At 40.7% G+C, this 14,352-nt stretch overlaps 2 protein-coding genes across 7 annotated transcripts in view; one reads left to right on the top strand and one right to left on the bottom strand.

Annotated features, from left to right (window-relative positions):
• Window positions 1–1,307: 1,307 nt before the first annotated feature.
• emp3 (Epithelial membrane protein 3) lies at window positions 1,308–5,851 on the bottom strand. 2 transcript variants are annotated; one of them, NM_001141853.1, is given in 5 exon segments: window positions 1,308–2,005; window positions 3,361–3,501; window positions 3,597–3,699; window positions 3,845–3,935; window positions 5,749–5,790. In NM_001141853.1, coding segments are annotated over 4 exon segments (498 nt in total). In that variant the 5' UTR covers window positions 3,923–3,935; window positions 5,749–5,790; the 3' UTR covers window positions 1,308–1,829.
• Window positions 5,852–6,659: 808 nt separating this feature from the next.
• Window positions 6,660–14,352, top strand: part of ccdc30 (coiled-coil domain containing 30) — a 52,175-nt gene continuing 44,482 nt past the window's right edge. Inside the window, exons 1-8 of one of the 5 annotated variants that reach the window (XM_045696044.2) lie at window positions 6,660–6,758; window positions 7,431–7,639; window positions 8,853–9,035; window positions 9,411–9,531; window positions 9,744–9,934; window positions 10,104–10,193; window positions 10,885–10,968; window positions 11,456–11,609. In XM_045696044.2, the coding sequence (XP_045552000.2) occupies window positions 7,619–7,639; window positions 8,853–9,035; window positions 9,411–9,531; window positions 9,744–9,934; window positions 10,104–10,193; window positions 10,885–10,968; window positions 11,456–11,609 (844 nt within the window). In that variant the 5' untranslated portion in view covers window positions 6,660–6,758; window positions 7,431–7,618. Of the gene's footprint in view, window positions 7,640–8,852; window positions 9,036–9,410; window positions 9,532–9,743; window positions 9,935–10,103; window positions 10,194–10,884; window positions 10,969–11,455; window positions 11,610–14,352 lie in introns of all 5 variants that reach the window. The other 4 variants (XM_082962076.1, XM_045696048.2, XM_045696046.2 and 1 more) reach the window with 4 other exon arrangements.

Below are 14,352 nucleotides of genomic sequence, written 5' to 3' on the forward strand. Positions count from 1 at the left end.
TTATTGTTGTTGCTGTTATTGTTGTCGTTGTTGTGTCTACCCCTAGATTTCAATGACTCCAAGACAAGTTCCAAAGACGATGAAACCAGTGTTTTCCATGTATTGTTTTATTGCTTGTACATTGAACAGTTCAAAGTATGACAGCTTGCTTGCGTTGAAGGATCAGTAGATAGCTGTATTCAGACCTTTGAAGGGGTGTCAGTAGACAAAGATGTTGTCAACAGAAAATGATCAAACAAGTGATAGAAATACAATAGTGTTTTGTTTGAAGTTTGAGTCATTATTTGAAGATCTACTCTGTGGACCAATTACATATTCAATTAAATTGAAATAAAATGTTATTTGTCACATGCTTCGTAAACAACAGATGTGCACTAACAGTGAACTGCTTATTTACGGGCCCTTCCCAACAATGCAGAGAGAAAGAAAATAGAGAAGAAAAGTTAGTGCAAAAAGGGTCAATGCAGATAGTCCGGGTAGCTATTTGGTTAACTATTTAGCAGTCTTATGCTGTGGGGTAGAAGCTGTTCAGGGTCCTGTTGGTTCCAGACTTGGTGCATCGGTACCACTTGCCTTGCAGAAGCAGAGAGAACATTCTATGACTGAACAGTCTATGTGTCTATTAGCACTCTACCCCTCTTTCTTTTCCCCCTCCTTCTCTCCCTTTATCCTCTTTTCCTTTCTCTCTCCTCTCTCTGAGAGATTCTCAATTGGAAAAAAGTCTGTCCTCTCCTCGACTCCTCCCGTCCTCCTCTCCTACCCGGAAGGATTCTCACGTTTATCCCGAGGCTCCCTATCGAGGAAGCATTTTGAAATCCGACACACCCTCTTTGAATCAGCTGTTGTTTTTCGCAGAAGAGAAAAGCGTGCACACGTTCAAAAACAAAACGCTACTTATCTTTTATGTATGCTATGTCTGGCACCACATCAAATCTTTACTGTAACTCTATATCCAATCTGCATCCCTTATGCCCTTTTGGCACATTGAATGTCGAGTATCTAGAGTGGGCTTGCATGCACACTAATGATTCAACTCTGTCTTTGATCCTTTCCTGACATAAGTCCATTGAGTTGAATTGTGTAGTGTTATCTGTTATCCCAGGTCTAGGAAGACAACTTTGACCTTGCTGCTATCTTCATGTGTGAATAGATCATTTCGGGGGAAAAAAAACACAGGATATGATCACTACTGGTAACTGTTACTGAATTGAATATAAAAGATGTATGTGGCGTGTTTTGTCCTGCAAACTGAAATAAGAGCATTTCAATCAAATAAATAAAAGAGAATATAATAAGAAACAACTTCAACGCATATTCTATGTGTTTTATTTAGGAAAGTTAGAGCAGCTCTAGCTGATAGGACTACATATTGCAAGTACAAAAATATATTTCCCTATTCATATACATACATTTCAAATCAAAACAAGCTTGATTCTGCAATATATCAGGAACACTTATTTGGCAGTTGTCATCATTGGCTTTATAAGTCACCCAGATTTACAATAAATACTGACTTGGAGCTTTCAGACTTTTTCAGACATAGATATTTTGGAAATAGGAAAAAAATATATAATTGCCTGTAGCACTGTATACCGATGCTCTATAGGCTACTAAACATGCTATATTTAAAAGCTTCACCAGATTCGCTTTTATCCAAGATCCAATCAATATTTGGATTGACCAGAAATAGCTGCTTCTAAATGCCGACAAAGTAACAGACCCAGATCTGTACTCATGTGATTGAGCTCCATCGCCTCTGATATTATTATAGCTCAATGTCAACAACTATGCTTTTCTGTTTGTGCTCAGTATTCACCTCTCTTCCATGGTCACTCTTTCTTACGTAGGTGGATGTACATGACTCCACTGATGAGTAGCAGCGGCACACACACCCAGGCCAGTATAAAACAGTAGCCAAAATGTCCCTCGGTCAGCTTTCGTGAGTCCTGGAGGATCTCTTGGTTGTGCAGCGTGTAGATGAGAGCAGCCGCAAATGCAGTGAGACCTAAGAGAATCAAAAGCCAGAGCTAAATTAGGGGTGTACTCACTGCTTAACTTGGACTGAAATAGGTGCCGCTACTCATTTTGGGTGGTGTTACTGTTTATATTTAGGTGCAGGAGCTCCACAATAGTTTGTAGCTAATATTCTGTAAGAGGAGCAGGAGCTCAAGCAGTAGAAAAGTTGAGGTGCCAGCTCCAGTGAGATCCTGCCCAAGTCAAGCACTGGGTGTACTGTGACAGCAAAATGACACATTTCCGTTGAACAATAGACAATAAAGCATCTATTCTATTCTTTCCTGTAACCCTCTTAAATGAGTCACATCAAGATAACTCTACTGTATACTGTGTTATGTTGTTGTCCCTGCCTGTTTTGGAGTTAAATTATTCTGTGTGCATTACCTCCCCATAATCAACGAAAAGGAGCATCAGGTGTGAGTGTGCCCACACCAATCAGAGTGCTGAATTGGCGCCTCCCATCAGGTATAAAGAGCCTGAGTATGGACTGTTCTGATGAGCTGTCAATCGGTGACTGAACCAGCATAAAGACATTTGCCTATTCATAGCCACCGGAAGTAGGGGTGCTGAGGGTGCTGCAGCACCCCCTGATAAATAAATACATACACTACAGCACTCCCAGCCCAAAACATCTTCCCGCGGCCATGCGTCTATTCCAAGTTCGCATAAATCATCAGTACGAATTTGCTTCCAGCTGAAAACGATCATTTGGATGAAAAAGTCACAAAATCAGAATCGCCACACTAAAATGATATCCTGGATGTCATCATGCATGGCAACGAAATGCCATGCACAATTTAGGCTCACTGATAATTTTATAGTGTCAAGAAAAGTCAAATTGAGGAAAGAAAGAATGAAATTAAGGAATTAAGGGGGAAGTTAAGCACCCCTATGATTTGATTGATTTCATACTGAAGAGGGCTTTGCTGAAGAGGCATTTGTTATTGATGTTGTCATAGGCCTACCGTGGCATGTACTCATGAACAAGCTAATGGTTCATCTTCTGGTTATTGCAAAGCGGTTGACTTGGGCTGTAACAACTGACACTCTATACGAGTGTTGAAATAATCCTATACTAGTCTTTCATCAAATTGCTATATTACAACAACCGTAAAAAAGCACTGAAAAAACTTTCAGAGGTAGGCTGAAAGGATTTGAAGGAGACTGCAGTATTTCACCATAAGGGGAGCTCGTTGGTCTTTCACAGCACGTGTGAATGTTTGTAAACATTATCTAGCACTGGTGGTTAGGACCATGCGCTTTTTCTGACCACATGACCTTTTTAAAATCAACTACAACAGTCCTAGTGGCAGATAGAGATGGTTCATTGTTTCACTTCATTACCTGCAAAGACTTGACATAACCCGGTGAAGTAGAATAGCCCCCCTTTGGACATTGTGAAGAGCTGCCCAAGGAAAACCAGAAAGGAAACCGAAGAGAAGACCACAGACAGCACCATCAACACCTGGACTGATTGGAGCCACTCTGAGGAAGAACGAGGAACGATGTATCAATATGCACCTCATACTGTCAGGGAAGGGAGGATTTCAATGATTTCATAGGGTAAAAAATATGTTTACCAGTCTCCTTGGACGAGGCACACAACCAGGTTCCAGTGTCATTGTCAAATCTACAGTTATACCAGAGATCTGAGTTCTCCATCCCATCCCATACCCACCAGGACTAAGAAGGAAAGAGAGGCAGTAAGTAAGTAAATGTGTTGTATGGTAAACACCTATTGTTTAAGAAAGGCTGAACTACTTTTATCACACATTTACATCTTAACTAACAATAATGGAAAGATATATTGGTGAAGTAGAGCTCTCACCTTCTCCATGGTGGCAATGAAGAGCATGGCCAAGGTGATTAGATGCAGCAGGGTCACAAACATCAGCAAGTACGCCATCTGAACAGGGTCCCTGTCCGAAAATGGAGATTGAAATGTGGCTGAAATCACAGATGGTTTACACATAATAGGCAACATGTACTGTTTCACATGTACTGTTTCAGTTTTGGCTTGGTTGGTGTTTTTATTGGTTTGAGGGCAGCCAAAACAATATTTTGATTATGGCAAAAAGAAACATGTGGTCTAGCATTTGTTTTTAACTGACTTGACTAGTTAAATGAAGGCTAAATTAAAAAACTTTAAACATTTTTAAAATATAAAGTAATATTTGCAAATGTATGTTTTTCATCAGGTTCACATGACTGCCCCACCCCCACATCCACTTCATAACATAGGTTTACTATGCTTTCAGGGGTGTAACGTGTTTAAGTAAAAATACTTTAAAGTAAAGTTTTTGGTGGTATCTGTACTTTTCCTTTATTATGAATATTTTTTACTTTTACTCTACTACATTCCTAAAAAAATATAGCCTACTTTTTACTCTGATACATTTTCTCTGACACCAAGAGTACTCATTAAATATCGAATGCTCAGACAGGACAGCAATATGGTCCAATTCACACACCTATCAATATAACGTGTTGTCATCCCTACTGCCTCTGATCTGGTGGACTCACTAAATACAAATACAAATACAAATACTGCGTTTGTAAATTATGTCTGAGTATTGAAAGGTGCCCTGTCTGTCTGTAAATAATAAAAACATGAAAATTGTGCAACATGGTTTGCTTAACATAATGAATTTAATGTATAGCATTTACTTTGACTTTTACTCAGGTATCACAATTTAGAATGTTTTTAACTACTGTACTTAAGTACATTTAAAACAAGTTACCTTTAGACTTTTACTCAAGTAGTATTTTACTGGGGTGAGTTTTACTTGAGTCATTTTCTATTAAGGTATCTTTGCTCTTACTCAACTGTGACAATTGTGTACTTTTTCCACCACTGTGTGCTTCTGAGCTCGAATAAATGTCACCCCAAACGCAAATGGAAAGTCTGAGCTGTGAAAATACAGGATACTCTCTTACATAAGGCCACAAAACAGAGTGCTATTTAACTATTTCTAAAACTGCTCTTTGACTGGTCTGTGTCACAGTAATAAACATGTATTTAAATGAGAGGGCGGGGCAGGTTGAAATAAAAATTGTGACAAGTTGTTTACTGAAGTAACCTCAAATTTCTGCTATGATGGAAAAAGAGAATAAGTGCTTCATAATTTGGAGGAGAAAACTGGGCTAACAAATGGTTTTAACATTATAACATTTAAACTTGTAACGAGCAAATCCAGGTTAATAGATCATACTCACATTATTACAACAACACCAACAACACTGCAAACATTGAACATAGTCATAATATAGTAGTTCTGTAGTAGTATGCTAGTCATAAACATAAAAATATAATTTTACCACAGGGGACATGATGAATTAGCCCAGCAAAAAGGGTAGAAGGATGAACACGTCTGTATAGATCTCTATCTTTAGGAGGGGCCCAATTTGGGGTGAGTATATCGTGATCGTCAAATTATACTATTAAATGAAACCAATTCCATCTGACAACTGAATGAAGGTCTTAGATGTGACGTAATGGTTGGATTGAATGAGAATTAGCATGGAAATCAAAACATTAATAGAAAATGGTTAAAGTCACAAGCTTTCTCAATTCCATGCGTTATGCTCTGATTACTTCATTCTGGTGATTTAAGAACGTGTTTTTATTGAATCTGAATCTGACAAATAGGCCTATAAAACATGTATATAACAAACCTCTCTGGTGAATGTACTCCAGAAAGTCAGAATTATCATTGAAGAATCTCTACGCACCTTAGTTTGTGTATTTCACGCTCCTCTGAATCAAGCCTCTCTGTAAAAGTTTCCCCTCTGGTGGTCCTCTCCTTTCCTCTCTTGCCACTCCCCCTTTATTTTTTTCAATCACTCCATTTCCAAAGTTTCCATGAGGAGGAAAGGAGTAGGAATGCTGTAGAGTTTTAAAAAAAGAAACCCCAAACGCCCATTTCCTTTTAGTTGAACAGAGCTCCCTTTGCTCTGCTGACTCCCTTCAGTCCAAAATCACCATCTAAAAAAGACTCAAACCAGACCCACCCTTGAGCGGTAGAACAGCAAGCCACATGAAAAGTTGTCTACTGTAAACCTTTCACTTTGAGTTAAAACCACATCTGGTGTCTGTCTATATGATCATAGTGCACTACTTATGCTCACCCCATCTTTAACTCCTAAAGAAAGATATATAACAAAAAAAGAAAAAAAGAAGCTATTTTAGAGGGGGAGTGTGCTAGGCCAAAATGCGGCTGTACAGTACACAAACCATTATGTTAATTTGTATGGGCGTGTGGTGAGTTACAAAGTTGACTGGCAACAATGAAATAGAAATGCAAATCACGCCAGAAAGCAATTCAATTAAATGACACACAGAAGGCTAAATACAGTTATAAGGCATTCATTTTCAGAGGAATTTACTGTACACACCGAAATAAATGTAGGTGCATTCTGGGCCTGCTATTCCACATGTTGGTGTTTTCAGGTTTATACAGATATAGAACAACTAAATGTATAGAACGTAGTTTTTTTTCTACATAGTTTTATTGTTACCATTTCCTGTTTTGCATAAAATGATAAGAGCCACATATTTCTCCCCATCATACAATATATAGATTTTCCCATTTATCCCCTGTATCGCCTGAATGGTATATTCCGTTGCCTAGGTGCTTGTAGAAGCGACAAACTTGACCACCCCTACTGGCTACTGGATACACCAGTGAGTGTCTGCTGCACCTGAGCTTCGACGCTAGCTAGCTAGCTAGCTAGCTAAGTAGGTAGGTAGGTAGGTAGGTATGTATTGCCTGCTGCTGGAAGTGGCGGTGCAATAAGTTTGATCGGGCCAAGCGTCCAAGATTTGAAGTCGCTCAATTGTGTCTACAACTATTAATTAATAACTTTTTGGCATGCATGCCGTCAACGATCATTCGTTTTGCTGACGTTAGCAATCGCTAACTCTCTGTGGTTGCTAACGTTAGCAAGTCTTTCTTCTGGCGTTGTCAGACATTTTGGGCAGGATTAGGAATTTTATTCAACTCCAGCTGGCTAACGTTGCACTACCTCTATTTTATAGCTAGCTAGTTAACTAAGGTTGTCTGCCTACTTGTTGTGAGACATTGCACCCTGAAATGTTATCCGTCAGACAGATATTAGTGCAAGCTTCAGAGTTTCGTTCTCTGTAGTAGCTAACGTAACGTCAGTAGACTATTCCATAGACGCTAGCTAGTTAACTCGAGTCTAGGGATAAAGGCAGTAGAATGCCAACTTGGGTTTCTCTAGAGCAACTAACGTTGTAGCTGCTGCTGGACCATCATGACAACTCCCCAATATATGTTTTTAGGGGGCTAACGTTAGCTAGCTAACTATAATCGTCTCGAATAAGCCTTGCTTAGCTGTAATCGTTTGCTCATTCCAAGCTCTGTTTATAGTTGCACTGTCATCTTTTTCAGGTGATTGACTTGGGATGGAAGTTCTAAACTACTGTCTATGGATTTCGCTGGCTTGCATCCATCCTTGTCATGCCTTTCAAACCTCAATCTGTTCAACAGTGTACCATGTAGCCTGCTACTTGGTAACTTTTTACTGAAGGAAACAGTTCATCACTTGCAGATGCAACTCCCTTGGATCTAGCTAGTGTATGGACATGGATTATGATGAGGTAAACTCAACCCTGAATTTACTTATTTAAACGAGATAGGCATATGTATGAAGTCAGCCAGCTTGATAAGATGTTCATTTTAAACCTGCATGTCATGCAATGCAAATGTTTTAGTTGCTAATCTTCAGTAGCAATTTCTTAGTCTAGCCCAGGGCCCTATTTGCCCTTATCATGACTCCAATTGCATTTGAGTCATTCCACATTCCTTTTGATTAGCTGAAGGGATTCAAGTGTGAAATGCTCTATCTAGAAACATGAGTCCTTGATTGCGATACACTTTTGCAAACCTTGATTGAACACAACGTAATTATCATCCAAAAATAACTTTACAAATACAAAAGATACACTCACTCTTAGCTTTTTTTTTTTACAGATTTCCCCTAAGGTTTTTTGTGTAATACAGCTACACGAGCCAACGTTTTTGTTGTTGTTCCGTCCCGCGTTTCCATTAACTCAAGAAGTGTTCTTGTAGTTCAGGTAAATGTGCAATGCAAAACACTTCTGTGGGATTCTATAAAAAAAAAATATATATGTTTTTGTAAAATTATTTTTCTGTGATATGAAACTTAAGTTCCAAAGGTTTTCAAAACCGAATCGCAAGCAAGTTTTATTAGCATTTCTAAATGTTAAAACAGTCGGGATTGTAGTTCACATTGCCCAGGTGAGGTCCATACTTTCAACTGAGAACCCTAGGGCTGGCTGTATGCCCTCTTGGGTACTCTAGAGATAGGGCCCTATGTGATAGCAAAGTATGAGAACAACTGACAGTTCAATTCCATTGCAGTTTAGTCATTGTGAACTCACAACTAGCCTAACAGAACAATTTTGACTTGGCAGTAATAATTTCTGTTAGATCACAACAACAGGTGGGGTGGATGAGACCTGATGCTCTGTGGCAGTTTGTTGAGCCATTCTATCTACTAGCATGTTGAACAATGTCTTAGCCTTGTAGCCTCATCGTTGAATGATGAGCCGTCTCAGGTTACGGGGCTTGCAAATTACAGTATTGAATTCTATGTTAGGCAGTGTTTAGCGTTGGCAGGGGTCTCTTTGCGCGTCTTCCCATGTGTCACAAAGGAGATCACATTACAGTTAAACTGACTGCTTTGCCGTTAAATCATTCAATCACACCAAATTGTACGACATGACATCACCTATAAAAAGGAAATAACTATGACGTATCATTTTGTTTGTGTTTTGTTATGGCGCTCAGGTCCCGTCGGAGCTGGATCAAATTGCCCTGCGTCTGCAGGAGGCCGGCCTGGCTTCCTCGGCAAGTGCGGAGGAGTGTCAGCGGCACCTGTGGCGTCAGCTCCTGCATTGTGAGGGAGACCTGCGCACAGCTACCCAGGAGTTGCACACACTGCGCACACAGCAGGCCACCGAGATGAAGGAGGTGAGGCAAACCTTAGCTCAGCAGACACCACACTCTAATTACTATGAACTGACTTGGGATCAGCAATTCCCACCACATTTATCCCACTAACCATTTTGAAGTAAATTACTCAACTGGTTCTGGAACAGTTGCCTAACATATAATGCACATAACACACCAGTCGCCACAGATGGTAGGCTAGGATCTGTTATCTGATGCCTAGTTCTAAAGAATGGTTAATGAGGCACCAAAAGTTCCAATTGGATTCAGTCAGCTCTGTCCAATTTAATACTGGTACTAGGAAAGTACTGGTCCGGTTCTTAATACCATCCCTAATGTGGGGTAGCCTCGTCCATGGTCCAATGTCATTCATGGATGGCTGTCGGTCTGTCTCAGGTGGAGAACTATGTGGAGCACATCCGTGGCCTGCTGGAGGAGCGTGAGTCTCTGACAGCCGAGTATGAGCAGGACAACGAGCAGCTCCATGCAGACCTCCAGCAGATTAGGCTCCAGCAAGGTATTTAGGCAAGACCAATGGAAGATGTCTTCACTGGCACGCATTGTTGTCACTTAGCACACTCTGTAAAAAGCTGGCTGAACAACAGTGTAGACACAGAATCTTGCTTATGTCTATCTCCACAAATACCTGGGCGGTTGGGATTAATATCCGTTTGGGATTGGGCAAGATACTGCATTGACCCAATTGCTCTCCTTTCCACTGTCTGACAGATTCCCAGAGGAAGGAGGTAGTGGAGATGCTGGCCCAGGAGGACTTGGGTGAAATTGGCCTCAGTAGCACCAGTGAGCAGGTGGCCTACCTGCTGGTGGAGAGGGCCACGCTGTTGGAGAGACTGGAGGCTGCAGAGAAGAGGCTGGACACGCAGAGCCTCACAGGCAACCTCAGGGAGGTCCACCTGCAGGTAACGGACTATGTTTTTATTGGTTATTTTCTACCTCGTTGTGTTACACAATGAAGGATATAAGGAAAGCTGTTTTCGAATACAGTCAATAAAATGTATTTCCAAGTCACGGAGTGCAGTTTTACATGTATGCGACTGTCCTGGGGTGTGGGGTTGCTGTGTTTCACAGGACGAGCTGGATCATATTCGCCACACTATGGAGGAAGAGTTAAGGCAGCAGAGGGAGACCATGCAGTGTACCAAAGAAAGCATGAACCAGGTAAAGAGGGATAACTAGATATCTGGGTGGAAAACCTCCTCTTGCTTGAGACTGGTCAGCATCTCTCTCAGGTTGTGAAAGAAAAGAGATAATGAAGTGAAGTCTGACTTTTAAAGGGCCAATCTGCAATTGCTACATCAATTTTTTGACTTTTAAATTCATTATATATACACCCATTGATTATTGAATGATATAAGTTATAAATGCCTCATTAGCTTAGTTCAATTGTCATACCCCATCAGAACCCCAAAATACATTCTCCTTAGTTTGTAAACAATTTGATTGTAAGCTAACACTGTAAAACCATAATATTGATATCATGGATGATCAGTTTAAATGGTTACATTTCTGGGTGTTACTTTCTTTATTGTTGAAACTGCAGATTGATCCTTTAATAATATTTTTTTTTCTCCCAAACTCGGTCCTCTGGACACCAAGGGGTACACGTTTTGGTTTTTGCCCTAACCCCACACAGCCGATTCAACTAATCATCAAGTGTCGATCATTTGAATCAGCTGTGTAGTGTTAGGGCAAAAATCCCCCTTGGGGTCCTGAGGACCGAGTTTGGGAAATGCTGATTTAGCGTTTAAGTTGATACCGCTTTGACGTAGCTGGCATTGATCCTGGACAGTGGGGATACCCTCATAGGGTCTCTTGTCAATCCTTCTGCCCCGTGGTCTTTCTTCCCAAGGAGCAGCAGTCTCCAGCTCAGAGGCCTTGGAAGAAGCTGTTTGGCCTACGCAAGTCCTCACAGAGCACACACAATGGTGCACCTGTAGGTCCCCATCTTATCTGCCATATCAACTAACCATGATACTGTAATATCTTGAGGCAAGACTGCATGGGTCAACTTTTCTGTGGTTCTTGCCTTTCAAGTCCTATTTCAGAGCCGTACTACTGTTGGCAAGGCATCCACGAATCTGCTCACATTGCTAACCCCGGAGCCTCACTAACTGTTTAAATTATTTTCCTTTTAAGACTGGCATTTTGAATGGCATGGGCATGGAGAGTTATGGGTCCGGTGGAAATTGTACACTTTATATGAAGCTCTGTAAATGTAATTATTACCAAGAGAAACAAAGTGTCTATGTGTTTTTTTGTTGGGTTTCAGCTTTAGTACATTTATATACTCTATCAGATGCAAATATCTATAAACATTTTATCCAATATTTTTACCACATGCATTTGTTTAAAGTTCTAACACAGACATGGTATCTTGACTCAATCTTGACTCTGTAGTCTTTGCTCTCCCTCTGTCTCAGGTCCACAATGAGGATGTATACCAGGAGCGCTCTGAGCGCCAGCGGCTGGAGAGGGATCTGGAGGAGGCATCTCGGAGGCTCTCCATGGCCCACGAGGACATCCGCAGACTGACAGACAAGCTGGAATCTGCCAAGAAGACCCAGGCCATGTGTGGTATGAGAAAACAATATTGTATAATTATCTTTCTCATTATATTGTACATGTAACTGCCCATATAAAATAAAACACCAACATAAAGTGTCTTAAAACTTCTTACGGCTGAAATCCCATTAACGGGATCGATATGACAACAGCCAGTGAAAGTGCAGAGCGCCAAATTCAAAACAGCAAAAATCTCATAATTAAAATTTCTCAAACATACAAGTATTATACACCATTTTTAAAGATAAGATTCTCATTAATCCAACCACAGTGTCCGATTTCAAAAAGGCTTTACAGCGAAAGCACACCAAACGATTATGTTAGGTCAGCACCTAGTCACAAAAAAACATACAGCCATTTTCCAGCCAAAGAGAGGAAATAGAGATAAAATGAATCACTAACCTTTGATGGTCTTCATCAGATGGCACTCATAGGACTTCATGTTACACAATACATGTATGATTTGTTCGATAAAGTTCATATTTATATCCAAAAATCTCAGTTTACATTGGCGCGTTATGTTCAGTAATGTTTTGCCTCCAAAACCTCCGGTGACTTTGCAGAGAGCCACATCAATTTACAGAAATACTTATCAGAAACGTTGATAAAATATACAAGTGTTATGCACAGAATTAAAGATGCACTTCTCCTTAATGCAACCGCTGTGCCAGATTTCAAAAAAGCTTTACAGCGAAAGCAAACTTTGCAATAATCTGAGTACAGCGCTCACATCAAAACAATCACATCAAAACAATCACATCAAAACAAGTCACAAATACCATTATAAATATTCACTTACCTTTGATGATCTTCATCGGAATGCACTCCCAGAAATCCCAGTTCCACAATAAATGTTTGTTTTGTTCGATAAAGCCCATCCTTTATGTCCAAATACCTCCTTTTTGTTCGCGCGTTCCGTCGAGTAATCCAAATGCACTGTGCTCGCGCAGTTAGTTCAGACGAATAGTCAAAAAAGTTATATTAGAGTTCGTAGAAACATGTCAAACGATGTATAGAATCAATCTTTAGGATGTTTTTATCATAAATCTTCCATAATATTCCAACCGGACGATTCCTTTGTCTTCAGAAATGAAAAGGAACACACCTAACTCTCACGGGAGTGCGCGCCACTGAGCTCATGTCATTTTCTCAGTCATCTGATTCCAATGGCTCTTAATCTCTCTCCATTCACAGTAGAAGCATGAAACAACATTCTAAAGACTATTGACATCTAGTGGAAGCCTTAGGAAGTGCAAAATGACCCCACAGACACTGTATACTGGATAGGCAATCACTTGAAAAACTACAAACCTCAGATTTCCACACTTCCTGGTTGGATTTTTTTCTCAGGTTTTTGCCTGCCATGAGTTATGTTATACTCACAGACATCATTCAAACAGTTTTAGAAACTTCAGAGTGTTTTCTATAATATGCATATCTTAGCTTCTGGGACTGAGTAGCAGGCAGTTTACTCTGGGCACCTTCTTCATCCAAGCTACTCAATACTGCCACCCATCCATAAGAAGTTAAAACCTCTTCGGGCTAGGGGGCGGTATTTTCACGTCCGGATGAAAAGCATGCCCAAAGTAAACTGCCTGCTACTCAGGCCCAGAAGCTAGGATATGCATATACTTGGTAGATCCTCAGACCCCTTGTGAGACCATATGCTGGTGCGGTTGGCCCTGGGTTCCTCCTAATGCAAGACAATGCTAGACCTCATGTGGCTGGAGTGTGTCAGCAGTTCCTGCAAGAGGAAGGCATTGATGCTATGGACTGGCCCGCCCGTTCCCCAGACCTGAATCCAATTGAGCACATCTGGGACATCATGTCTCGCTCCATCCACCAATGCCACGTTGCACCACAGACTGTCCAGGAGTTGGCGGATATTTTAGTCCAGGTCTGGGAGGAGATCCCTCAGGAGACCATCCGCCACCTCATCAGGAGCATGCACAGGCGTTGTAGGGAGAATACAGGCACCTGGAGGCCACACACACTACTGAGCCTCATTTTGACTTGTTTTAAAGGACATTACATCAAAGTTGGATCAGTCTGTAGTGTGGTTTTCCACTTTAATTTTGAGTGTGACTCCAAATCCAGACCTCCATGGATTGATAAATTGGATTTCCATTGATTATTTTTGTGTGATTTTGTTGTCAGCACATTCAACTATGTAAAGAAAAAAGTATTTAATAAGATTATTTCATTCATTCAGATTTAGGATGTGTTATTTTAGTGTTCCCTTAATTTGTTTGAGCAGTGTATGATTGTCATGTGTTTGTTTGGGGTGCTGTCCTCAGATAATCGAATGGTTTGCTTTCGCCATAAAGCCTTTTTGAAATCTGACACGCTGGCTAGATTAACAAGAAGTTGCGCTTTAATTTGGTGTGTTGCACTTGTGAATGTATGAAAGTGAAATATTTCAATTTTTTTTGGAGTTTCATGCTCTGAAATTTCACCGGATGTTGTGGAAACGTTCCGCTAGCAGAACCCCTAGCCATAACAGGTTTTAATAGGGTGTTGGGCCACCACGAGTCAGAACAGCTTCAATGCACCTTGGCATAGATTCTACAAGTGTCTGGAACTCTGTTGGAAGGATGTGACACCATTCTTCCATGAGAAATTCCATAATTTGGTGTTTTGTTGATGGTGGTAGAAAATGCTGTCTCAGGTGCCGCTGCAGAATCTCCCATAAGTGTTCAATTGGGTTGAGTTCTGGTGACTGAGACGGCCATTGCATCAAATCATTCAGTGACCA

The sequence above is a fragment of the Salmo salar genome, chromosome 15, assembly GCF_965601325.2.
Source record: "Salmo salar chromosome 15, fSalSal1, whole genome shotgun sequence".
In the NCBI taxonomy this organism is placed as follows: domain Eukaryota; kingdom Metazoa; phylum Chordata; class Actinopteri; order Salmoniformes; family Salmonidae; genus Salmo; species Salmo salar.